The 26,338-nt window shown below is 37.1% G+C and overlaps 2 protein-coding genes across 5 annotated transcripts in view; one reads left to right on the top strand and one right to left on the bottom strand.

Annotated features, from left to right (window-relative positions):
- Positions 1–26,338, top strand: part of LOC143897200 (latrophilin Cirl) — a 470,740-nt gene that overhangs the window by 202,014 nt on the left and 242,388 nt on the right. The window lies entirely within an intron of this gene.
- LOC143897042 (uncharacterized) lies at positions 1,347–5,869 on the bottom strand. Of its 2 annotated transcripts, XM_077405333.1 has the most exons (6): positions 5,817–5,869; positions 5,216–5,376; positions 2,592–2,735; positions 2,376–2,508; positions 1,658–1,804; positions 1,347–1,513 (listed from the first exon to the last, which is right to left on the bottom strand). In XM_077405333.1, the coding sequence occupies exons 4-6, from the start codon at positions 2,481–2,483 to the stop codon at positions 1,385–1,387; spliced, it is 384 nt and encodes a 127-aa protein (XP_077261459.1). In that variant the 5' UTR covers positions 2,484–2,508; positions 2,592–2,735; positions 5,216–5,376; positions 5,817–5,869; the 3' UTR covers positions 1,347–1,384. The 2 variants fall into 2 exon arrangements, 1 of the variants encoding a protein (XP_077261459.1); XR_013256826.1 differs by lacking the exon at positions 5,817–5,869 and having other exon boundaries at positions 5,216–5,805.

Genomic DNA, 26,338 nt, shown 5'->3' with positions numbered 1-26,338 from the left:
CGATATATAGCGAGTGCGGTGTTAAATAACATCGTGCATGAGAGCAATCGATAAAGTGCCTTAATACACTGCAAACATATCCACTCTAAATTCCGCGAAAACTATAACGGAAAAAAGTGACTTTTTCCACTTTATGTAAGTATGAAATTAAAGCGGAATTATATACAGGACCTTGTCCTATAATAATATATCCGTTATAAATAAAACGGAATAATATATCCGTTATAAACAAAACGGAAATTTAGAAAGGACCCCGCACAAAAACTATACGAGAAAAGGCCTTTGGTTAAATTGTCTAAAACTCGTAAATAAAAAGGGTATAAAAAAAGAAAAATTTTGGCGCAAACCAGAGGTTGATATGTTGACCTGTTCGGGAGTTATTTAGGGTAAAAATTAGCTTTTTTCGAACTTTGACCTAAATAACTCCCGAACGGATCAACATATCGACTTTTTGTTTGCGCCAAAATTCTTCTTATTTTATGCCCTCTTTATTTAGGAGTTTGAGACAATTGACCAAAAGGCCTTTTTCCGTGGTTTTATGTGGTGTCCTTTTAAATTCTTTTCCAGGATATAGAGAAGAAACATATTACCTGAAAGACAATATTTTATTGTACTCACATATATACTTATTACATATATTCATATAAAACATTATAGTTATGTGATTAGAAAATTTATATAAAGTATGAATTAATCAAGTAGAAACTAAAAAATAATCTTTATATCCATATAGTTATACATATAAAATACCTAATATAAAAGAAAAGGAAGGGATGAGCTCAAAAATACAAAACCAAAACTACAAATATAATAATAGAAGAAACTCTGCATTACAATTTATGAAACACACATGGACAGAATTCTTTAGCTCGCTTGCCCAAAAATTGATTAATATTACCAGGCACAAAGATTCAATTAAAACCAAGCAATTGGCTAAAAGCGACTGCCTCTTCCGCAGATGCAACATGAATTGTTAGTTGATCAATCTCATTGATTACAAGCCAGGCTGTGGTATCATTGTAATATACTTTTGGTCCAGGAAAAGGTGTAATTAGATCTTCAAATGCTGGAACTTTCTGCACAAATTACACAAAACAAAAATTAGAGGCAATATATATTTTTAAGCATATAATAAAGCAACAAAATAGTTTATAACAATTTATTATACAAGATTTTACCTGGTCGAGAAAGAAGTCCTTTACTCTAGGTAAATTTAAATATTTTGTAGTTGTTGAATGTTTTCAATTCCTTTCTCCGTTTTTATATATATAGTGTTTATAGCCTTAATAACACTTTCAATGGATGTTTTCATTCTTAATTCAGCTTCTTTGACAACTGCAATATACACCACAATTTACATACAATTTCATCACAGTAAATTTTTTTAAGTACTTACACATTCTTTTTGTGACAGATAATAGGGCCACACATCCCCAACATGAGGTCGAACTGTGAGAGATTGCTGAAGCAATTCAACAATTGTGGTTGTCGAAAGTTCACTTTCTGCTGAATCCTGAAAAAAAAACAGTAAAATAAATAAGTGTAAAAATTTTACACAAGGATACAAAAAATTGTTTTTTTAAAGTTAAGTTAATTTCGAGTGTTATGAATTTAAAGTTATATTTTAATATTACGAAAATCTCATAATGCATGTTACCTGGAGTTTTTTGTAAGCCTCTTCTGGGGTCATCACTTGCAGCTGTTTTTCATTATGCAACTGCAGAGGATTATGCGTCTGTTGCGTACGTTCTCGACGGCTGTTTCTGTGACGTCTGATATCAGCAATTTGGTGTATGAAATGTCCCTATTTCACATGACAAAATTGTTTGTTGTACAAATTTGTTAGTAGGGATGATGTTTGAACATGATATTTGGCGTAGAACTCGAGACGATGGAAGGGAAGAGAATTGCGACAACGCGACAACCTGACAACGCGAGCTCAGTGTGAACGTTAGGTATTAGTTAAAGTTTCGGAGTAATAAGAAAAAAAAGACGCGCGTTGGGTGCGTAGAGAATTGTAACGGCGTGAGCTGAATGCGTATGTGCGAAAGTTATATACGACAAGCTGAGTGCGAACTGTTATGTACCGACTAAAAAATCAATATAATTAATACAAATATATAGATATATTGACTCTAAATATACGTATACTCTTCCTCAGTATGTTACTTCGCTATCTGATCACGAACATTTTCTACAATTACAAAAATTTTTAAGTTTACCAAGGTTAAAGGACTTTTTTTCTTAAACAGGTAAAATTTTGAATAATAAATTGTTATAATTATTAGACAAATAAAAGGGAGGAAAACTACATAATTTACATAATTTGTTATATTATAAATACATTGATATAAGAATATATTATTTCCACTTACATATTTCGTTTTGAACGTAGATGACTGTTCTAAATGAATTAAAGGAAAGTTTGCTACAAGCGCTTTTCCCAGATCACGATACTTCCAACGTTTTTTCATATGGTTCATGTTGTGAGGAATCAAACTGTGCCTGCTAATTAAATAAAATTTATAATTAATACACAAGATTTCAAATTTTTTCTTACCATAAATATAGACATTAAACATCATACTTACTCCAAATGGTCTATTAGTTCGTCTTTCACTTGAGTACGTAACTTTTTTTTTGTTTTTGGGGCTCATAACTTGTCCCTCCAAAAAAGGCATTACATACGAACTAAAGTGAGGTAATAATTGGGTTTCATTTTTATCATGCTGCAACTTAAATAATACAATAATTATAGAATAATGGAATAAAATAATAGAAAAATACAATTTTAATAAAAAATTTACATAATGAAACCACTATATATTTTCTTATACAATGTAATTTTAGTGTACAAGACCAGTAAACCACCCCGAAGGCAAAAGAATATGAATCTTGCCATTTATGACATATTCTGGAACAGTCCATGGATATTCGAGTTTACAAATACTATACATTTCAAGTCGATCTTCACAAGCTACGACATAACTACATGTGTTTTGTTCGTATGTTGTAAGAAGAGTTTTTACAAGCATATAGTACACGTCTTTAAAGATAAACATGCGACAAACTCTACCGAACAAAGGATGTTCGTCAACCTCTCCAACTATTAAAATGACATTATTCATGTATTGTACACCGTGATATTTCAAGTATGACAATTCGATTGCCTCAGAGACATTATCAGAATCGGGGAACTTTTCAAAGATATCACTTTCATGCTCTTTTATGACAGCACTTTTAACTTTTATGTCTGCTAATGGGGATAAAAAAGTATTTCTAACGGAGCCATTGCTATGAAACATCTGATAAGCACATTCTATTTGAAAATGGTCCATCACGGAATAGCAAATATTTCTGTATGAAAAGAAACGCTTTTGCTTGACGACAAAATGCTTGCTTTCAGCACGTATACATGATTGGAATCTACCTGGCCCATGAGTGCGCAACTGATCAACTAAGTGAATTAACATGTGTAACTTGGGAATGAAATTGTTTGGGTACAGTTTCACATACAGATTTTGATGTTCGTGCACTAAAGCTTCTATTGCAGCTAAAGATTGAACTGTCAATGCAGGTGACCATATCAATTTAACAATTGCGACAAGCAAAAGAAAACACTGCCAGTGCTGATTCTCAGTAGAAATGTCACGGTGCAGAATAATCGGCAAATGATACATTAGCGTGAAGTTTGCTTTACTGGTTCCTGATATAGAAAAATCTGGAGGAATAAGGCGAGGTCTTTCACCACTTGGAATGCTTTTGTGAAACTTAAAATTGCTAATCAAAGTATTCAGGCGATCACGACTGATTAAACGTTGCGAAACAACAGCTTTCAGCAGCAGGCTTATTTCTTTAGGAACAATACCCTCCAATAATACGTGCATAGGATCGTACAAAACGTCTTTGAATATGTTGAAGAAAGGAATCTGCCGAAATATGTTATCTCGCTTAATTCCATTACTTTGAGACTTCTTGGAATACAAGGCCTTGTTCCTCCTCATCATTTCCTTCATTTCATCGACAGCTTGATAGTGTTGCACTTCATCTCGCAAAGGACACTGAGAATGATATGACAATTGAGGAAATCTTTGGGACGACGCAGTACAGATTCGACATTGTTGTTTAACGAAAGGAGAAAAACATTCCTTAAAACCGCATAACTGATGTGCTGCTAGTGCATCAGCATGGTATGCAAATAAATAGCCATAAATTTTTCTCCATGTGGATCAGAAGGAATTGTAATTCCTGTGGAAGCAAGCATCTTCAAATCATTAATAAAATCTTTAAGAAAAATTTCATGTGCCTTAAAAGATTTCATTGATTTACTTTTACAAACAGCTATGCAAAATGTGGCTGCTAAACGTGATCGCAATTGGACAGGTATGTTCAGAACTGTCACGTAAAATAAGCATATTTTGTTTGTACCTCTGTGCATGCCAATTGGATTACATAATTCAATGTCATCGTTGTACAATAAAAAAGCAATGTTGTTTTTTTCGTGCGCAGCCTGTCCAGGATGATTCCTGTATCTCTGACCCTGCATTACATCAGTCATAAGATGATCTGACAACGGAGCATTCTTTTTGAAGAAAGACAAAATTTCATTAAATTTTGCTAAATTCTGAATAATATCAATAATTGAAACTACATATCCACTACTGCCGTCAGGAAGATCTACTTGTTTTGGAACCAAATACACACCATTTTTTGACAATTTTTGTTTACGTAATCTATCTGTGACTGACTGAGAAACATCGTTTTCGTGACCAATGCAGCTAAGAAAATTTGTCATTGCGTTTATTGCTACTTTAGGAACTTTATGCTTTGCCTCCAGAAGTACACAGAAATCTAAAATTTTATCAGCAAGATTCAATTCTTTCTTATGCATATCTGAGAAATCTAAAATTTTATCAGCAAGATTCAATTCTTTCTCATGCATATTTGATATTACATTCACATCATTCACATTAATGTCGATATCAGTTTCATTTTGTTGTAATTCTACAACTGGTAAATCATATGCAAATGTCAAAACAACACATTTATGTGACTTAAATTCTGTTAATACTGAAAAGTATAAATTGCATTTACGGCAATGACAAGTTACTGTGTGTTTCGATTTATGTGTGTGCATTACATTTATGTGGTGTATTAAACGCGCTTTTTTGTTGCAAATCAATCCACAAAGCAAACATTCATAAATCATTAGTACCGAATTATTTTCCTCAGGTACAGTATCATTATTCTGTTGTACAGTATCGTTGTCCTCTATTATATTGCTTGCAGATTGCACAGTCTGTTGAGAATCTTGCTCTTGATTGTTGACTTCATTAGATGCTGGGCCAGTCAAGTTTTCTATCGCCACTACTGCAACTGTATGAACCAGTACAATTTTATTCATTTCTGTTTGCAATATAATAATATACGAGATCTATGTGTAATACATTTAACCCTTTAACTACGGTCGCAGCGTAAGCGGGGGATCGCGCGCGACGCTCGACCAGGTGCCGCGAGGACGGAGAGAGTCCCGCGAGGGGAAGGCCTTCTCCGGGGAATCGACGCCGCCGACGCCACCGCCGAGGGCAGACAGATTGGCGCGTACCGACGGAGACGGTCGGCCAGTCCCGACGTATATATTAATAAAACTGGCTGTCCAAACGCAAAAAAATATATAGTAAAGTCTCTTATTGTCTCTAACGACAGCCGTGTTTCGCGAAATTTTTGTTCCGTCGTCTATTGACGACAGCCGTATTTAAAGGGTTAAAGATTATAATGTATAATAAATTATTTACTTTTTTGTAATAAAAACTTACCTTCATGCGTGCGAGCTTCTTCGCTCGTTTCACGTTCATGTAACGGCGAATAATGCCCGCAAAAAAAACACACATTTGGGTTATTGCTTCCCTCCGCGGGAGGCAATTCGAAATCGTCGCAATCACATGCCGTACATTTTCCGCGTTGGTGACCGCGTCGATCGACACCCATATTGCTCGTCGGCAACACTTAGCGACAAAAATATACAATAAAATACAACTGGGAAGAGCCGTCGCGCGCCATTAACGTAGACAGCAGAGGATGCTCTAACAGATTGAAGAACAAAAGAAGATCGGGCTGCCGCCATATGGTTGTTATTTTTGTCCGCTTTAAATATATATGACGGAAACCACAACCAATGACCATGTCCTTTACATTATCCGTTATAACGTCTGTCTTAATAATAATCACTATCAGTCCTACTTATATAAAGGATTTTAATATATATGAATAAGGTGTCACGTTAAGAATCGCGTCAGTCACGCTTAAATAAAATGGACACAAAAGAAATCCGTTTTAACATTGTATATTCCGTTATAAAATAGAAGTGTCCTTTATATATAAAGAGGATATGTTTTGCAGTGTAGACCTCACGCCCCGGTAACCCGCGAAACGGAAACAGATCGCAACGGGGCTAACTATCTTTACCTTGTATTTTTAGAAATCCGATTCGTCATATAAATAATCGTCGTATAAACAACTACGACTGCGTTTGTCATTTAATCTGTAAATAGCTTCCACCAATAACTAGAAACTTTTGATTTTAGCACGGAATAATTATTCACGTATGAAATTTTATATCGTTATTAATTTCTTAAGCTGCTTGTCAATATAACTCTCTTTATTTTGTAGATTGTATTTTTATCTTTAATAAAACACTTATTATAGGTAATATGTGTTTGGCACAATAATAAGTTTAATTTTAAATATCCTGAATTACAAAAAAAAAGATGAGATATATTACTGGATAAGTTGAATTTTATGCTTCTATAATGGATGGGCATATAGTATTTCTCGATGATGAGTTAATTAATTATATATTAGATCGCTGTTTTTTCAGTTATGTTTTTCAGTAAGGAGTAATCGATGCATCTTCATTACATTACTATAGGAATAACGGTCGAGTTTCCCTCTCAATGGTAAAGCTTCTTTAACAAATCATGGTGAGCAATTAGATCGATCCATTTTGGCTCAAGCAAGGAACTTTGATGTATTTTTTATGTACCTGCGCACCATTCCACGTTTAGAATGAACCACTTTAAGATAGAATGATCAAAAGAGATCAAAAGAGAGAATAATTAAATAGCTTTTTGTTTATTCTTCTATTTACAGATAATAAAAAAAAGAAGCGAGTAAAGTATGATGTATCAGGTTTTATACTAACTTTCGGATCTATAATATTATGCGTACGTAATTCACAAATATTATTTTAGAAGCGAGAATCTTGAAATTAAAGTCGTCAGATATTCTCGATAATTGGACAAGATCATCCACAGTTTCTCCGTATATGAAAAGTATCTTTCAGGCCGGTGGAACGTGGCCAAACGAAACTTTCGTGTCCTTGTTCGAGCGGGAATCTCGTTCGCTTGCCGCTCGCGTTTTCCAATTCGCGCCGAATAGATCGGTCGCGCGGAAAATAAGAGATTGCAATGTCGTGATCTCCGCGCCGTGAGACTACCTCGCTAAGTAGTGATGGCTCTTGAATCAATTTTGATTTCAATTTTCAAGCAAACCAAGTGCGGGTGTATCGCTATACAACTTTACATATCCAGAAATATTAATCGATTATTCACGTTCTACTAAAATTAAACTATTTTTATTTTTCAATCGAAAAATATAGAGAATAAAATAAAAATTCTATATTTACAGTTCACAATCGAAAGAGTAAGCATTTTTTATTCATATAGAAAGATTATACATTTAAAAATGTTGCTATATAAATTTATAATTTTTTATTATATATGTATTCGATACACGTAAATATTTATTTTTTGCATATATCAAAAAAAATGATACATGAATATAAATACATTAATACGTTTTTGACACAAATAATGCTTGTAAAAATATTACAGGCTAACTGTTTTTAGCCTACAAAAGGATGTCAATAGAACGGAATGTTCTCTTTGTGTAAATTTCATTGTTGACAAGTGGCGCTTAGATTTCACACACATGACGTTTACTTCCGGCATACGTGACCTAGTTCTAGGAGGACCCTCGAAAATGGTCGTCCAAACCGAGACACGCAAATTCTTGCCTGTTTTCTATTCGCATTTGTATATATGTATATCATGCTATTTTCCTCGTTTTTTCGTCTTACTCTCTAAATCTGAATCAGCTAGTGAATAGTTGATTATATTCACTGATTCAGCAGTACTATTCACTGATTCAGATTTAGAGAGTACATATTATCTTAACTACGAAGCATAGATACGATTCATAGAATTTGACATAGACACAATTTTTTCCGGTGAAATTTATTTATATGACTTTTAAACAGAGAGAATTAAAATATTTGTAATTAATATTTCTAATTTCGCGTTGATCAAATAAATCTTTATCATATATAACTGAATAAAGAAGATAAAAAGATACTTACCGCACCGAATTTTCTCACATATTATACTTTAATTATTTTCTAGCGCCGGCCTGTCAGTTTTCGCAAACTTATCTGATTGAAACAATGCCGGATATAAGATAATAATACTGTGTTAGAACGCTATAGAAAAGTGTGTAGGTTACTTCCGCGAATATTTAATAGCACAGTTCTATAGACTAAATATACACTCTACATATATGTATATATGTATAATTAAACTGCGTATGTGAAACTTTCTTGCATGTAGTTGCTGGCGTAATCATCAACAGTTCAAGTTTCTATTATTTTTACACAACGTTACATATTTCAGTTTTTAACAATAAAATAATAGTAATTTTTATTAACTAATATAAAAATTGATATATTTTATTTTCAATTGTGTTGTAGTGTTTTATATGTACAAATAAATGTATATATATATATATGTCCGAATTAAATTTATATAAATATACTAAAAACTGTTAAGTTTGAATCTCGCGCTTTCCCTAGTCACTATATAGATTACAGCCGGCCCGACAGGCGTGAGAGGTCGTCGGCTAATCTCTCGTGTTTTATAAACACATGGTTCTTCTTCGCGCGCGCCGCTGGAATGTTCCACACTCTCTCGATGTAACTGTCACGAGTATAGGAGAATATATATGAAGGCACTTTCTGTTCAAATCTTAAACAAGATTAAGTATCTTTTTTTACGATGTATTATACTAAAGATTTTAGCATATTATACTAACTCATAGTTGAAAAATCACAAACCTCTGCTAACAATAAGAATATAACTTCTATATTTGGAAATGACAGTTAAATCCATAAATTTTTATTACGTAGTATAGCATCCATTTCAATGAGATCCATATATTTATGTGAGGCATGTGAATTCAACGCGCATGATTCCAGCAGTAATAATATTTTTGTGCAATTTATAGCTGTTTCTCATTATTTATATCTCTTATAAGCTTCTTTTTTCAAATAAAATCGTGTATTATTCTTTTCTGCCGGCGCGGCGCAGAGATTAAACGCACGCATAGAACACGAAGAGAACGTACAAAGAGAGATGCATTTTCTTTTCATATCTCTTTTAGCGAATGGAATCCCGCGCTTCTTCCGCATGCACTTTGCGTACCCGAACGAGTTAGCGGCGCATATATTAAATCACTCACCAAACAGCACCGAAATCAAGTGGTATAATGCGCCGTTTTCGAATCACAAATCGCGAACAAGCGCAATTTCCTTTTGGCTCGCGAAAAATCTTTATTCGCGCCGATTAATTCGCTTCGCGCCGTCTGCCGTCTCGTCGACTCGTGACTACGATTTATGTACGACTCTATCTATCGTCAATCTCTTGTCAAGAAGCGAAGATCCATGGCATCCCTCACCCGCGCCTCGAAGAAGCCGATGGCGTTTCGCCGGCGAGCGAACTAGAAGCGCCATCAGTTTTGCCCCCGCGCGTCTCGAATCAGCCGGTGTAATCGATTTCCGATTTCGGAGTGAAGGCAATTTTTCAACGTTTCGTGAAAAATAACTCCGGAATAAGCCACCGACGTCGGCTTTCACTCCCTTCCATTCTCTGGTGAGACTTCCATTTCTTCCAGTATGATAAGTATCACCAGGCATAAATATATTCGAGCGATACTAGAGAGAGATTCTGCATTCAAATATAATCGGAGTATTCCTCTGTTTATATCTGATGATTAAAATGCAACTTAAAATATTTTCCGTTTATATAATTAAAAAAAAAACGGCAAGATTTATATAAATATATCGTGCATATATTGTTGAATAATATTTCGTTATTCAAGTATTTTCGTACAAGATTTAAAGCTATATTCCCAACAATCCCAACAACGTAGACTCTATCTTTTTCTCCTTTTTTTCAAGCTGCATTTATTGCATTCTTTCGTGTGCACTGTGTGGAAATTGTCGAGAACGTAGAATAAGAGAGCCAAGTCCGAGAAACGAAGGTGACGTTATCTATTTAATAGATTACGTTTGGCTCTATTGGGCCTGCGTTAACTGCTTCTATACGGTTTGAGACGCGAGCAATAAAAGAAGGATAATGGAGGGTTTAAAGAGGCAGAGAGAGAGGAGGCGCGGGTGGCCGGGCAGCTTTTCGCTAAAAAACGAGAAAAATGCGGGCCGGCTTTATTAAGACGCGAACGGGGGTGAGTCGCGATAATAAAACGATTTCCCGCAACTTCGGCCGATCGTGCGCCATTGTTTCTCGTAATGCTCTCTACCCTTTTTTCACGGGTTTTCCTTCCAGCTCCCTGAAAAACCATTCCTCACCAATTCCTCGCTGTTTTGTCTGCACGTTTAGCGCTCTCCTTGCTTCGCCTTATACGTTCGCGCTCTTGACCCGATTTATTTGCGTATCCACGTTTTAAATCCACCTCCCGTCCGATTCACCTCCCTCCCCCCTTCCCTCACATCCTCGTCGCTCCTTTCTTTTCGATCTGCGTCCTCGTTAACATTCATACGAGCACTGCCGAGACCTTTTTGTTAAGTCAACTCACCCCTCGAGGCGTCGGGAGAAAGAGCTAGAAGCTAAAACCATCCCTCCTCACTTATCCTTCTCTCTGGTCTCTGGGGGTAACCGCCAACCCCCGGGCTTTCCCCGGCGAGGCGCGTCAGTTTGTTCATATTCGTGTACGGTTCGCTTGGAAGCTTTTCGGGAGCTAAATCCGCGTGTAAGCACCGCGCCGTGTACGTGCTCTCTCTGACGTTCCCTCGACGTTCGGCTGCTTGATGCGCGTTATTCGTCCACGACGCGGACTCCGATTGAAATCCGAGAGCTGCTCCGTGATAGCATCGTCGTCGCGTTGTCGTCGCGTCGGTGAATTCAAATTGTCTCTGCTGGAATCGATTCCTTAGCGCGACTCAATACTGCGACAGATATTAACTCATCGAATTAAGTATATATATCGCAGAACATAAAGACACTACAAATATTGAAACGCGTTGTTTTGAATTTATGTTCAACGAGAGACGAAAGAAGTAAACGAATAAGACTGATTCATATACAGTCAGATTTTATATTTAAGATTGTCTAAGTTATCTTTAGATCGTGTACGACTAGTTATTTAATTTGCTCGGAGTATCTAAAGATGAACTTAATGTGCATAAGATCTGACTGAATACCGGCCGAAGAGTGCTGAACGAAATATACGAAGTAAACGAATATTCGATAAATTTTATTTCTAATATGTTAAAAAAAGAAGCGATGCATATATCTTACTTAATATACAAGTGCTTAAATAAAAAGTATTAGTTAACTTAGTCTTCGACTTTTCCATTTTGCAATTTTTTGTGGAAATTTTTACAGTTTCTCAACAGGATAAGCAGTTTAAGATATGTCATATCTTCACAATTCATTAATACAATATTCCTTTAAGGAGAAAACAAGTCAATTTCAATTTCAAACATCGCGACATTTGAAAATGAAATTTCGATAGATATTTCGCGCGGTCGAAGAATATAGATTCTATTGTGCAACATTTCTACATCGACGATTTGCTCGAGAAACTTCTCTTTCTCTTCTCTTATACCATCTGATCAATAGAAAGATATGCGCGAAGAAAAAGCGTGGCCTATCGCTACGACGGAAGTTTCCGGTGAAGTTTTCGCAGGCGCATTAATGCGCGCCAAATTAAACCGCGGAGTTTCTTCACCGTTGCGGAACTTTAAACCGCTTTGTAAACTCGACGGTACTGCTTGTTCGAGCGAGTGTAAAGCGCCTCGCTAAAGTATCGCGGCGTATTACACGATACTGCCCTCACCTCGATGTATCGGAAACATCCTGATTTCGCCGAAGGCTTGAACTTCGTGGCGGACAAAGCGAAGGTTACATTACTCGTCGAGCGAGAGAAAAATGTTCGGGAAACCACTAAAGCGGTGGAAAGTATAATTCGCCAATGTTATATTCTTAGCGGTAAAACCATCATTGAATATGCAACGAGCGCCACTAAACTTTCGTCTTTCTATAGTTGTGTTTGTGACGCTCCTCCTAACAATGATTGGACAGAGATTTTTATTCATTTTGATCATCATAACATTTAATTTCGCGATTTTAATTATGTTGATTCTCAGCGCATGTCTTTGCAATTTTTATTATTTTATATTCAAAAATTGGTAGTTGGGATTATTTTTCAAATATTTTTCTCAGCGGTTACATAAATAATATTTTGTACATACAAACAATTGATAAAAAACGCATGCATGTATTTTTAATGATTTTATTTGAAATTAATAAATAAAATAAATTAAGATGTTTTAAATTTAGCACAATTTTTCATAGCAAACAAATAATATGTATTTAATGTATTTGCATTATAAACATCATATGCACCCTTTCAATAGATCGAATAGAGCCGCTGTTAAATGTTAACAATGTTAGTAGATGTATTTCATATCAGTTAAATATAACATAATAGCTCTATTTGATACTAAATTTATTAATTAACTAAGTTTAACATTAAGCATGTTTGGCGTTAGCTATAATATCTGACATTAATTATGAGCTCGCCATTGTATTGCATTTAATATCGACACTGGCAAGCCATATTCACTACTCTTTCGAGCAAAATTGTCCCGTATTAACAGCGCGGCCACAAAGTAACCCCCCGGTTTACGGTGCATTAAATGCGAAACACTATGATGTCGTGGATCCTGGGCGAGCGTTGGATGAGGTAGGCGCACGGTAGACGCAAAAACTGCGGGAGTTAGTACAAACGCACACGTTAGAGTATGACCCAATGAATAACGCTTATCAGCCAGACCGTATCTGACTTTAAAATGTGTAAAACGTGGTGCGCGCGATTGCTGCTACAACTGCAACTCGGAATCAGATTAAGCGGTAGTCGCACGGGTTACATTAACCCTTTTGCCTGCAGCGTCCTTAATTATGAAAATACTTTTTCTTCATTTGCGATATACGCAAATATATAATCGCAGAGTCACTCATTGTCAGTAAACTGTAGTCTAATTAATTATAAACGTATTTCAAATTATATTTTCTATTATTTTACATTATTTTTGAAATATTCTTTGCACGGTTGATTGTATCCAGTAATCGAACTAAAACATGAATGTTTTATAAAAACACAAACAGATAAATATTATATTCTATAATGCAGGAAGCAATTATACGGCATATTGCGGCATAAAAATTTAATTTAATAATATTAAAACAGTTTTAATATTATATTGTTTACAATAACCTCATGTTAACTCCTTTGAAAAATAAAGCAACATAATGTTTTTAAATTATTTCGTGATTTATAGCAAGATACTGCAATATTACATAACATCGTATAGAACACTTTAATATCATGAGCGATATCACAGGCGGATAAGCTCGCTGCATCATCTCCGCGCGGGAGATCATCAAAGTGTGTATACATCGCCCGTTCGCGATCGCACCGTTAGACGGAGAGATAAATCCGTAAAATCTAGTTATTCTCACCGAGTTTCATTGGTGCGCTATTATTCCGCAGTAATATCTTTCGAGTGCGGGACTTTACGGCGGAATTGGCGTCTCATTTACGCCACTGACAATAATACAGAGAGAACGACGAGATTCTTCTGGTAACTGCAGCGTAATAACGATCGCGGTTTTATAGTGACCGTGCGCCCCACACATTCCTATATACGTATGTGAATGCACTGAAGATACGTGGAGAAAGTAAAGCTAAAGGGATAAGAGATTCAAGAAGCAAGTTCCTTTATCGGTTAGAATTCAAATAACAATATCTCCATTCTAAAGTGCTTTCTCACTCGAACGGAATTACCCCTCGCTGACGTCGAGTTTATATACGAAATGAAGCGCAAGATATACAACAATAGCTCATTTATCGAGATTAATTTAAAATATAATCCTCCATGAGGGTGTCTCAATTAACGCGTTATTATCCTTTAAAGACAAAATTGCGACAAGTATACTACGAGTAATACGCGATTTCTTATGAAGAAATAATGTTGTATGTAACGAGTATTAATCAATTCCGATTAATTTCTACAATTCATAATTAGAAACAATTCGTAATTTTATTATCTCTTTCGTTACGTGATTATTTTCTACAAAAAATTAACGATTATCGCGTATGAGAGGGCAAGGTAACGGGCGCGAACAGCCCGAATTATGCACTTCCACCCGGCACAACGTGAAAGATTATTCTGCGGAGTTTTCACGCGAAACTCCGCTTTCTCCCCTGTCGAGTTAGTTAGCTTTTTTTCTGGTAATTACCATCGCGCGCGCGTGGTATCCGAACGGCGTGCATTGTTGCAAAGGGGCCGCCAAAGAAACTGCCGCGTTGCTACCATGATTTATGAAGTTTATTAAAGCCTACGCGCTGTGTCAGGCTGAAACATTAATATGCACAATGTAGATAATTGTTTTCCAACCGTTATCGATGCGCCCCTTATTGTTTCCAGAGTTAGTTACGACGAATTTACGCATTTAGAGTCAAATTTATAATATTAAATATTTTTAACTGAGCGTTTTTCGAGACTATCGATTACAGTCGTCGTAAAAATTCAATGTGTGTTTCACGCAAAAATGCGTTCTGCCAATCAGTTCTCTATACGCGTTTGCAATTGGTTATAGTTACTTACAACCGTAATTACGATGAGTTTTTCTCTCTCTGCGTTCATGCACGAGAAAGAGAGAGACTAGTGCACACGCTATTACGCCTGTTATCAAAATACATTAACAGAGTTCGCTATCGTGCTCGTTATCAAAACAAGCGGCAACGTTTCATTAAAAGTTTTCCGCAAAAAGAGAATTACCGTCCGCAACACATTCGTAGTAATAATTTGAAATACTGCGCGGAGAAATCAAACCGTGTTGTCGAGCACACGCGTGTGCTGATGAATATCACTCTCTTATTTTGTTTGTTGTTATTTCACTTTTCATCTAATATGAAAAATATGTAATAAACAAAAAATGAAGGAAGAGTGAAGAAGTTATTTCGAGCGTGTAATAAATTGCTTTTTTACATTGCATTTTATTTAAACGAGGTAATAACAATAATTTAAAATTATTTTCTTATGGAAACAAATGATGGATTTGGCTTTACGTGCATGGCTATATACTATTTTAAAAATGTTATTAATGTGTGAGTCTATTAGCATTATTATCTAGATTCACACACACACACACACACACACACACGCACGCACGCACGCACGCACGCACGCACGCACGCACGCACGCACGCACGCACACACGCACGCACGCACGCACGCACGCACGCACGCACGCACGCACGCACGCACGCACGCACGCACGCACGCACGCACGCACGCACGCACGCACGCACGCACGCACGCACGCACGCACGCACACACGCACACACACACACACACACAGACACACACACACACACACACACACAGCTGATGCTTGCTGAAGTTATATTGCATTTATCTCTATTATTTTTACCAACTATGAGGCAGTTTTATCGCGTATCGTGAAGTCAAGACGTGTGCAAGTAGATCTCGAGCGGATGGGAGTTTTCACAGTTTGTCGTGAACAAGGACGATGATGCATTGCGCGGATTCCCGACTGCCGGGAGCGAGCGAGAGGTTGTCGTATAGCCGGTGCAATTAAAGCCGGATATATTGTTCCCGAGAAGAATAATTCGTGGCGCGGTTAGGCGTTTCTCCGCAACTCTCGCGTTGAGAGACGCGTCATCGAGAGAAGTAGACCAAATTAGGGCAGCACCATTTATCGAATCGCGGATGCTTGTGTTTCTCGCTGAGAAAACGCAGGTTGAGAAATTGCACCTGGAAACTTACGCTTCTCATTCGTATAGAGGGAATAATTAACAAATTAGTCAACTGAAGGAAAAGTTATCAAACGATCGTTATATATAATTAGAAGCATATTATACATGCTGAAATTTCAAATGTATTTTATTATACATTCTACAAACAGTATAATACAAACTGAAGCATGTATGTATATAGTTTTTCTAATTCAAATAATTAAAATTACTTTGCACTTTAAGCATCGTATGTAAGTATAGCGATTGCAAAAATTCAAATAAAAGAAAAACAGGAAGTGAAGAGCATCGATTTTCCATGAAATTCCGCGAAAAGAGAATAAGGATTATACATATATTGTATAATACGTATGTATACATATATTACATATATAAATTCTCCAGATTTGCACGTACTATTTTACGTAAAAGATAAGAGCGATTTTAAATTAAGTAAATTTTTTTTTTAATTTTTGTTATTGCCGCATTAATTAAAACCGGTCGACTGAGATAACGGCGGACTCGTTTTAACTGAATTTTTAAGACCGGGTGACACAGGCCGGTGAATCTTTAATTAGGATGCGATGCATTGTTCCGTGGAGTGTAATATGAACCCACACCATGTTCTTTATGCACCGTCGGCGAATTCGTGGCTTCCGCGAGCACGGGGAACGCTTTCATCGTGCTAAAGGCGGGCCACATTGTCCTCGAAGTAATGACGTGCGGCGATTCGCGCTCTAAACAGCTGATTGCGTAATGTGATCGCCATTAGCCGAATTGGGTGGCTGCTCGTGTTTCTCGATATGGTTTCTTCTCGCCACGTTGCCGAACTTCTTTATTATGCTCGGCCGATTATTTCTACGTAATTAAGTCACCTTAAGAGCCCACGTAAGGCTCGTTAAGACCGTATCATTCGCCTTAGATGCAAATTGCATTGCGAGCGGCAATGGTGAACCAAAGGAATTTCGAACACGAGGAATGATATTTCGAACCATAGAAAATAAAATACACCCAAGAATAAAGATTTACCATTCAAAATATTTATTTAATCATATACATATATTGTTAATTATATTATAGTTACATATATTGTCATTAAACTCTAACTTTTTTCTTTCTTTTTTCCTCCGAAATATATATCATAATAATTATGTATTTATTAATAAAATTACTAAGCAAAGAACACATTAATTTGCCATCATATATATTTTTCGTTTTTGGTGGGCAAGATGCATACCGTGGATTACAAGAGTCTGAAAATATATAGGCATCATATTTTCGCAATTAGCACGTCTCTAAATTTTCGGGATGCGTCGTATGATGCGCAGCCTTTAGACGACACGCGGTTGTGACCGCGTAATAAACGTCTTGCGCGGAAGTTATCGCATCGCTCTACTCCCATCCGACCGATCTCGCTCGCGAGAGAGCGACCGGGCGGGTCAACTCACTGTCTCACTCGCGGTGTTCTTTCGGCGTATAATATAAGCAACGATAAAAAAGAGAAGCGGCGAATTCGCGAGCGGGTTAACGACTCGGACCCGCAAGGAGTTGCCGCTATAAAAATCTTAAGGAGTCGAGTTACTCTCCATGCCGAAACGGAGAGCAGCTCGCTACCGCCGATAGCGAGCACAAGAATGTTATCTTTATTGCGCGAGGCGGACGAGCGTTATATATTTATCGGGCAACGGCCGATTATGGCCGATGACGCGGATAACGGTCTCGGCCGAATCACAAAACTTCGATCGCAAGGCTCACTTCCGGAAATAATATTTCCAAAATCGTTACCTTCGATGACTTCGCATCTCGTTTAAACCTGGAACGGTAACATGAGTAAATTTGGACGAGAAACGAAGAAAATCGCATGTCGTATATAATGACGAAACTTAGTGAATATATAGCTTAATTTCCATATATAGCTTTTAGATTAAAAAATACTTTTAAGATTGAGAACAAGGAGTCTTTAGAGAGGATGAACAATGAAATCAATCTTGAAACTTATTTATTATGTTATTCATTATACTTATTTATTAATTAACTATTTAAAGAAAAACTATTTAAAAAAGTGCATTTACTTACATATAAAGGTTTATAAAAAGGGACGACATTAAATGTTTTTAAATTGCACAATTTTAAATAATGTAATATATCTTATAGTTTTATTATCTGAGTATATTGTTTAATTCTTTGCTTTTGCGTGCAAGAATTTTATCCTTATTACGAGAATGACAGATAAAAGAATCGATTATTGTGATAATGCGGATAACAGATTCGTTGGACCGCAAGTCTTCGATCGCGGAATTATATCTAAAAATGATACTTGTGAAATTGTTTCTTTCAATGACGCAGCACCTTTCGTTGTGCAATTTTGCGGTTTTAAATTGATGATATTGACGGTTATACTTTGATTACACACACACACACACATACACACAGCATTTGCATAATAGGGATACATATCCTTATATCTTATACAAATTAAAACATCAAGCTTAATGCAGCATTAAACAGCTTACAAACTTTTTAGTAATACGTTTAATAGTCAACCGTGTTAGAAATTTACTTTTTTATTAATTATAATCTTTCTGATTTATTTTTGTGAAAAGATCAATTCATGCTTTTTCTGCAAATTGGTTGTCGAGGGGGGGGGGAAGTATTATTTCTCGGAAACCATTACAGGAACTGAAGTCGTTATTATTTTCTTTTTTCAATCCTTACTACTTTTTTCAATCCTTGTACGTACGAAAAAGGCACACGGTGAAACCAATTAAGATGAAGGTGAAAGAGCAGGATGAGCGAGAAACAGGTTGGTGCAACACCTCACTTTAAAAGTGCAAAACATCACGTGCGATGCACTTACTTTTTTCTCAGTACGCTTTTCTATTCTCTTCCTTTTTTATTTTCCTTTTCTTCTCCTTTTCTAATCACGGTTTTTTACGTGATTATGCGCCTTGTCTTACACTCGTCTTTATCACTCACTATCTTTATTTTCCTTTATTTTTTTCGTTACTTGCTTTTGTTTTATTCTCACAAACTATCAAAATACATTTTATTGTTTATTTTTGTTCATTTTATTATTCGATATGCAACCTTTAGTTCAGCGTACATTCATCGAGCAAGAACGAGGTAAATGCGCTGTTTTATGTGGAAATCGGATTATTTCCGCAAATATTCCGTATAAGCTTCGATTACACGCGAGTTGGCAATCCATATATAAGTAGTCCGAATGCATCGAGGAAAAACGGCAGTTTATTGTTAGATTTTTTTATGGAAAATTTGATCATCGGTGTACGCACGCATGTATTATATGTACATCTAAAACGAACAATTAATTGCCGTGCGAGCCTGCGCCAACTTTGGGCCACGAAATTATTAACCCGCCTATTATGTCGAGCTCGCACGCTAAGCAAACATTCGAGCATTATGTCCCGTGATTTATTACATCGCGCGTGCATTGCAGCGTAGCTGCAAAGAGACTGGAAAGAGAAAGGGCGAGAGAAAACAAACCTCTTTTATATATGTAATAATTCTGAATATAACTTCATCGATAGGTAAACTCTTGCATGAATACCTTGAATATTCGCAAGTTTATAACCGATTGTGTATGTTCTTAACTTATTCTAATTCCCATATATAGGATTTTATGGCCGGCCCAGTACTAAGCCATTACTGTTTCCCAGAGTTGGTAGACTGGCACAGTACTGGTAACCAGTTGCCAGATTTCAGACTGGTTGATAATTAATTAAGAAACGAGTTTTGTTATAAAATACATGCGTTATATATATATATATATATATATATATATATATATATGTTTTGTTTATTTAATTATTATCAGTCTTTAAAAATAATTTTACTTTAACGTTGACATCAAAATCCAAAAGTGTGTCACATTTTATTATAAAAGTGTGGACTCCACGATACAACTGATATAAGTTGTGCAGTTCCGTCATTTATACATCGTTCTTATAGCATTGTTGGTCGAATTTTAAACAAGAGAAACGGATCCCATCAAATGCCATCTATCGGATGATTTGGACATTTGCATAGTCATTTGCTAGTGATGGTTCAGTAATGTCTGACAGAATATTGGCCGATGTGCGGGTGCCAACCATTGGCCAACCGTATAGGGCTTTGTCATAACGCCTGGCTATTCTATAGGTAGGCAGTCATTTATTTACCACTGTTGGTCGAGTACTGGCTGACAGAACTCTGGCCGACAGTTGGCTGTCCTACGTTGGCCAAGTGTTGGCCTTCATCACAACGCCTGCCTATCCTGTATAGGTAGGCAGTCAGTTATTTGCCAATGTTGGTCTAGTACTGGCTGACAGAACTCTGGCCGACAGTTGGCTGTCCTACGTTGGCTAAGCGTCGGCCTTCGTTGTAACGCCTGACTATTCAACAACCAGTAAATTGCCAATGATGGACCAGTATTGGCTGACAGATTCTTGGCCAATAGTTGAACGCCCTAAGCCTTGGCTACCTTGCCACTACGGGCAATTCCTACATGGGTTGTCGATTATCTGACTTTATACATTTCCGATTTTCTTCCGCTCTGTTCTCGATTATTAATTCTAAATTCGGAGTTCTCGGTTCCGTATTGTCAATTTTCGAGACTCTTGTTCTTTTTATCTCGTAATTCAGAACTCTTAATACGCATCAGTACACGTAAGTCGTCGCGCACGAAAATACAAATAATAATTAAAAAAAACAATTAAGAAACTGTTATAATGCAAATACGCTTAATATTTTTGTACATTTCTAACACTGTACCTTCCTTTCGCATATTTGGAGAATAAACGGACTAGCCATTTGGAACCAACGACGATATTGCAACGACGGCTATATATTTGTGCTCGAATGTACTTTTGGCTATATATATACACAATGTTATATTGTCATTGCAGCCGATCGATCGATTCCTCCCGGCGTGTTCGCGGAAAATTAGCGATAATGACGCCGAAAAAACAAAAACGCGCGCGCGCGCATCGCCAGCGCATCGGATTGCGCAAATTACGCACGAAACAATTTTAATGAAGCCGGCGCGCCATAAAGGATTACAAATTCAATCTCCTCGCAAACGAGAGAGATGACGCGCCGCTGGGCATTCGTAATAACAACTAATTTACGAGCGTGATAATGGAGTGCGAATTTTCGCCAATCAGCTTTGAGGATCGCCGGTCGCGCTTAAAAACGCGCGCGCCGTCCTTTTTTTTCTCTCTCTCTCTCCTCCCTAATTTATTTGTTCGTTCTGCGCCAACTTCTCTGTCTGTTCGCGATCTCGCTTTCGCGTGTTTTTCTTTCTTTTTTTTTTTACACACTTCAAACGCAATTAGTGCAGTCAACGTCGTCGGTGGATCAACCGACGGGGGATTATAATAGCGGCTCGCGCGCAGCCGTGCGGCTAATGAGATCCGGAAAAATCGGGCCTTCGGTTTAGCCCACCAACCGGATTGTTAAATGACACTCGTTTGTAAAACCAGCTTCCGCGTTTCGGCCGCGTTCGTCGAGAAACTACCTCTCGAAACGACCAGAGGGACCGACGTCGTCGTCGCCGTGCCGGAGCTCTCCTTCTTCTTGTTTTCGCGCGCCACCGCCACTGTAAACGAGGCCGACACCTTGCACCACTATTTTTGTTTCTTTTTCCTTTTTCTTTCGTACGCGAACTCACGGTGTCGCGCTCGTTTCAGTCGAGCAAATGAATTGCCCGCGGTTCGTCATTAACCTCTCTACTACCGAGGCATTAATATAAGATTAATTACAGTATGTTAATATGAATGGTTTTTAATTTCCACATGCAGTTAAATTTGAGATCTAATTGCAACATTAGAGATAAGAGAGATAGTGACAAGAAAATAAAAAATTAATTCTATAAAATTTCGCAAAACTCGATCTGCATACGTATAAATAGTTCGCTGTATCTGTAGTTTTGTTTGGATTTTTGATAATGTGCGATAATTGCGATCATCTATCTATTTTTTTATTGAGAAATAAGCGTTGTTCGGGTATTTTTTAATTACTTGGAAAATAGTGGCACGTTCGCCCTCTGGGGTGGCTGCGTGTGAAAGAATCGCAAACAACGTGGGTGAGAGTCACCTCGATTTTTCAGCAACTTTCTGTGTCTCGTGCTCGGAATTAAGTTGCGTGTGACTGCACGCATGCACACACACACACGCGCGCGCACACGTACGAAAGTGCACCCTGCATTCTCGTTTGCGCCTCTAAACGAGAGAGGTTCCGATGCAAATAAAGAAGAAACAAAAAGAGGCATGATACAAAGAAAGAGAAAGCGTCATCGTAAACGAGCCGGTGATTCGGTTAAAAGTGCTGCGTTCAAAAATTGCGTGTCAAAGCTGAACGTTGGGTAATGGCGTTCATGCGCCAACCTTAGGTATATAGCGGTCAAAAATGCAAGCGTGTTCTCTGGCAAGAGAACTTTCTTGAGATTCAATCTTTCCGCATGATTTATTTCATCGCTTTGTGCGGCTTTCGATTCCTTAGCATTCCTCTTGAATGTATATACAAAACGCGATATCCTCCTATAATGGCATACGTGTGTGATATTTGATATAACCATTTTTTTATATCAAATTATTAACTCAATTTAAATTTTTTTTATATATATTGCTATATAGCCTTTAAAAATTAATTTTTATTATTACAGTTATTTAAACATATATGTGTTTATATTTATCAGAAATTCGAATTATTCTAAATTAGATCGTTCTCCACACGAAGCACTTTTTATTCAAAAAATTATTTCTCCAGTTTCGTAGTTCTGTACATACCAATTTTTTTATATTAGGCGCGACAGCAATAAAAGTTCGACCATTCGCGAAACCATAAAGACGACGTTGATTAGAAGTAAATTTGTCGTTCCGGAAAAGACTATTGCGATTGGAAGCGATGGTGGATAACTGAATGCCGAACGTCCGTGGATAATTGAACGGGAAAGAGGGCGAGCCTCGGAAACGACGTGGCTTTTACTAACGAACGCCATTTGGCCCGCGAGCGGTGCCTCTCGAGCCGGGCGCTCTCGCCCGGTTATTTGTTCGATTCGCGCGCGTGTGTGGAAAAAAAAGGAGAAAAGAACGGGAAACAATCCGCCGCCGTCCGAATCGGACGGATGTGCGACGCCAGAAAGTAATGCGCCACCAATTTCTGCCGGATCAATATTTATTCCACGATCAAATTGGAGCGATGGAAACAACTTTTCCTACTCTCTTTCTGCCTTTGCCTCTTTTACCCGTTCTTCGCGATATTTTTTGGAATAAGAGTATTGTAGAACGAATTATAATATTTAAATATATGTTTACACATATCTTGTTGAATATTTTACAAATTTGTAAAAATTATAATTTAATTGTATGTGACTATCCAATAACAATTTAGAAAGTGACACTTTTATCACGACATTATTGCAAAAGAGATATTTATTTGTGCTCTTCTAATGATGATTTGACTTTTAATCGAAATATTGACATATTCTCGATATACACGGTAAAATGTGATATCATTATTAGATTTAAAGCTAAATGTTAATTACAGTCAAATTAGTCGGAACAGATAATGCAGATCGTACATATCGTTTTCGATGAATGATTAACTGAAATAAAGTGAGTCAAAATTACGGCAATCTCAGTTAGTCTTTTAAATCGACTCCTTTTCTGTCGTCACTCCTTTTATTCCTTGAAAATCCACATAAAATTTCGTAGCAACAAGATTTATTTTAACTCAAGTTAATAATAGAATTATTAAAGGCATCATCAATGTGTGTATTACAAATTGAAAATGCACGCGTGTGTCGCGATTTAAATGTTTTTAAATTTATAGGCATTAATGATTAACGCATCGAGTAACAAGATTAAATTGAGAGTAGCATCGCGAAATAGATGAAGCGTGAGCCAGCTCGAATTTGGCTGAATGAAAGCTGCGTGCACTAAAAAAAAAAGGAAAAAGGAATGGAATGAAAGGATAAAAAGGGGTGGCATCTATTCGTATAAGTGAGCGTAGAAAGGCGACAGAATCCATGCTTTGCCCTCGTCGCGATCCGACAGAATTCTTAGCGCTGAAAAGAAGGAGCCAGCTGTTGCGTAATAATAATATTAATAATAAAGATGAATTCATTTTTTTTAATTACTCCACCGTGCCCGTTCTGGCCGTTCTCGTTGCGCGTTTTTGTGTTGCGCGCGAATCGAGATGACAGGGATCGCGGAAAGGAAGGGAAAGGGGAGGAATTTTAATTAAAAAACGCAGCGATTCTGGTAGAGAATTAATTGTGCGAGCGTATTGTTTACTATTTGTCGACGCCTCCAACGCGGGAAATTAATAATTCGACATGGATCATATGGACTGCAGCAAATTTCTATGCACTTGATTACACACAAAGAAAGATTAACAACAATTTTACAATATCGTCGAATAAATTATCATTGATTAACTTTGCATGTGCAAAAATTTGACCTGGATTATATTATTGTCGTCTTGCAAAACTTCGCTATATTTAATTTTATTTTAATACGCAAATAATTATATATATTCGATTTTTTGCGATGTAATTCGTATAATTAATCCGTATTTAATATTTATAGAAAAATATATATATTTGGAGATACAACGTATTTTATTTTGATATTATTTTTGAAAAAAATGTATGTCACACTTTTCATTAAATTTGCCACAAAGAAAAAGAGGAATAAATATTTTAATGAAAACTAGATACAAGACATTTTAAACATTGAATTAGCAAAAATAAGGAACTACAGCTTCCAGAATTTATAGTTTCAACGCGCAAGCGAGTAATTAATGATTCTAAATATAATCGCTATAAAAATAAAATCAATCTTTCGTCGTCCCCCCGAGTAATTTCCACGTGAGCCTCGACGAATGACGCAAATACGTATCTTAAGTCCCAGTTACTTTCCGAACAATTGACCTCGTTTAAGGGCGTCTTAGAGTTCGACAAAGGGACGTTACAGCCTTCGCGAGGAAGGAAAGAAGGGGCTATATATATACGCGGGTCAAGCCGGAATGGTTGCCTGCAAAAAAGGGTCTTTGCACGATACGACGCTTTATTTCTCCCCGAACTCTTCTTCCTTTTCCATTCCTTCTCTTCCCTTCTTTCCGTTTCGTTCCTCCAACCATTCGCTTTTTCTCGAAACACGCCGCATTGTGCTCCGAAATGGCGGCGTTTCGCGTGGATAGCGAATAAAAGGAAGCACGAAGAGCGCGTAGGATGCAATTAACTCAGGACGAAGAGCTTAATCCGCGAAACTCCTTCGTCGTCACGTCCCCCTCATCTCCCTTTACATTGCAATCGCTTCTCTCTCTCTCTCTCTCTCTCTCTCTCTCTCTCTCTCTCTCTCTCTCTCTCTCTCTCTCTCTCTCTCTCTCTCTCTCTCTCTCTCTCTTTCTTCATCTCTGTTTCTTAGACGTTCCTTATAAAATTTCGAAAAATTCCGCGGCCGATCGAATTAAACGCTGGCGTACTCTTCTCTCCCTCTCTATCTGCCTCGAACGATGATTTATGAAAGATTCCGGGCGATTACCCGCTTACTTAATTGACCGACGGCCTCGATCGATTCCTAATTCATCATGAAGGTCCTCGCGATGGAACGTTCGTCGGGTTTAATGATAATTGCTGGCTTCAGCGTGACCGAAGTTTTGCGGTAATAAAACGTCTTGAGACACCTCGCCTCGTCGCGCGCGTGGATGGAGATTTATGCGATAAAATCCGAAATTGCCGGCCCTCATTCGTGAAAGAACGCAAATAGGTGTTTTTGAATCACACCTTTCCTAAAAATTATGAGAAAATTTAAGCACGGTCGTATTTAAGTAAATAAGTGCATAGAGCTTTTTATTCAAGGATTTTTATACCAAGTATTTGTATATCATTCTTGAACCCTCAATTTAGTCGAAACAAACTTGAAAATATTTTTAAGTTTGATTAAGAATAATAATTTCACATAAACACAATTTTTGTGTTGATGACATTTCAACGAGAACATTGATGAGCAGAAGGAATTTGATGGTTAATTGCTATTACGTGTCGTGATGCCAAATTTTTTCATGATGACAGAGCTAGCCTTCATCAGCCTCTCACCCCGTGTCGAAAAGACATTTATCACTCTCGCCGGAAGTCGCTGAGAGGGTGAAAGGAGAGGGTGAAATA

The sequence above is a fragment of the Temnothorax americanus genome, unplaced genomic scaffold, assembly GCF_048541705.1.
Source record: "Temnothorax americanus isolate GAGA-0224 unplaced genomic scaffold, ASM4854170v1 Scaffold2, whole genome shotgun sequence".
NCBI lineage: Eukaryota > Metazoa > Arthropoda > Insecta > Hymenoptera > Formicidae > Temnothorax > Temnothorax americanus.
Note: the sequence above shows the minus strand (reverse complement) of the source record. Positions and strands in the feature narration are given on the sequence as shown.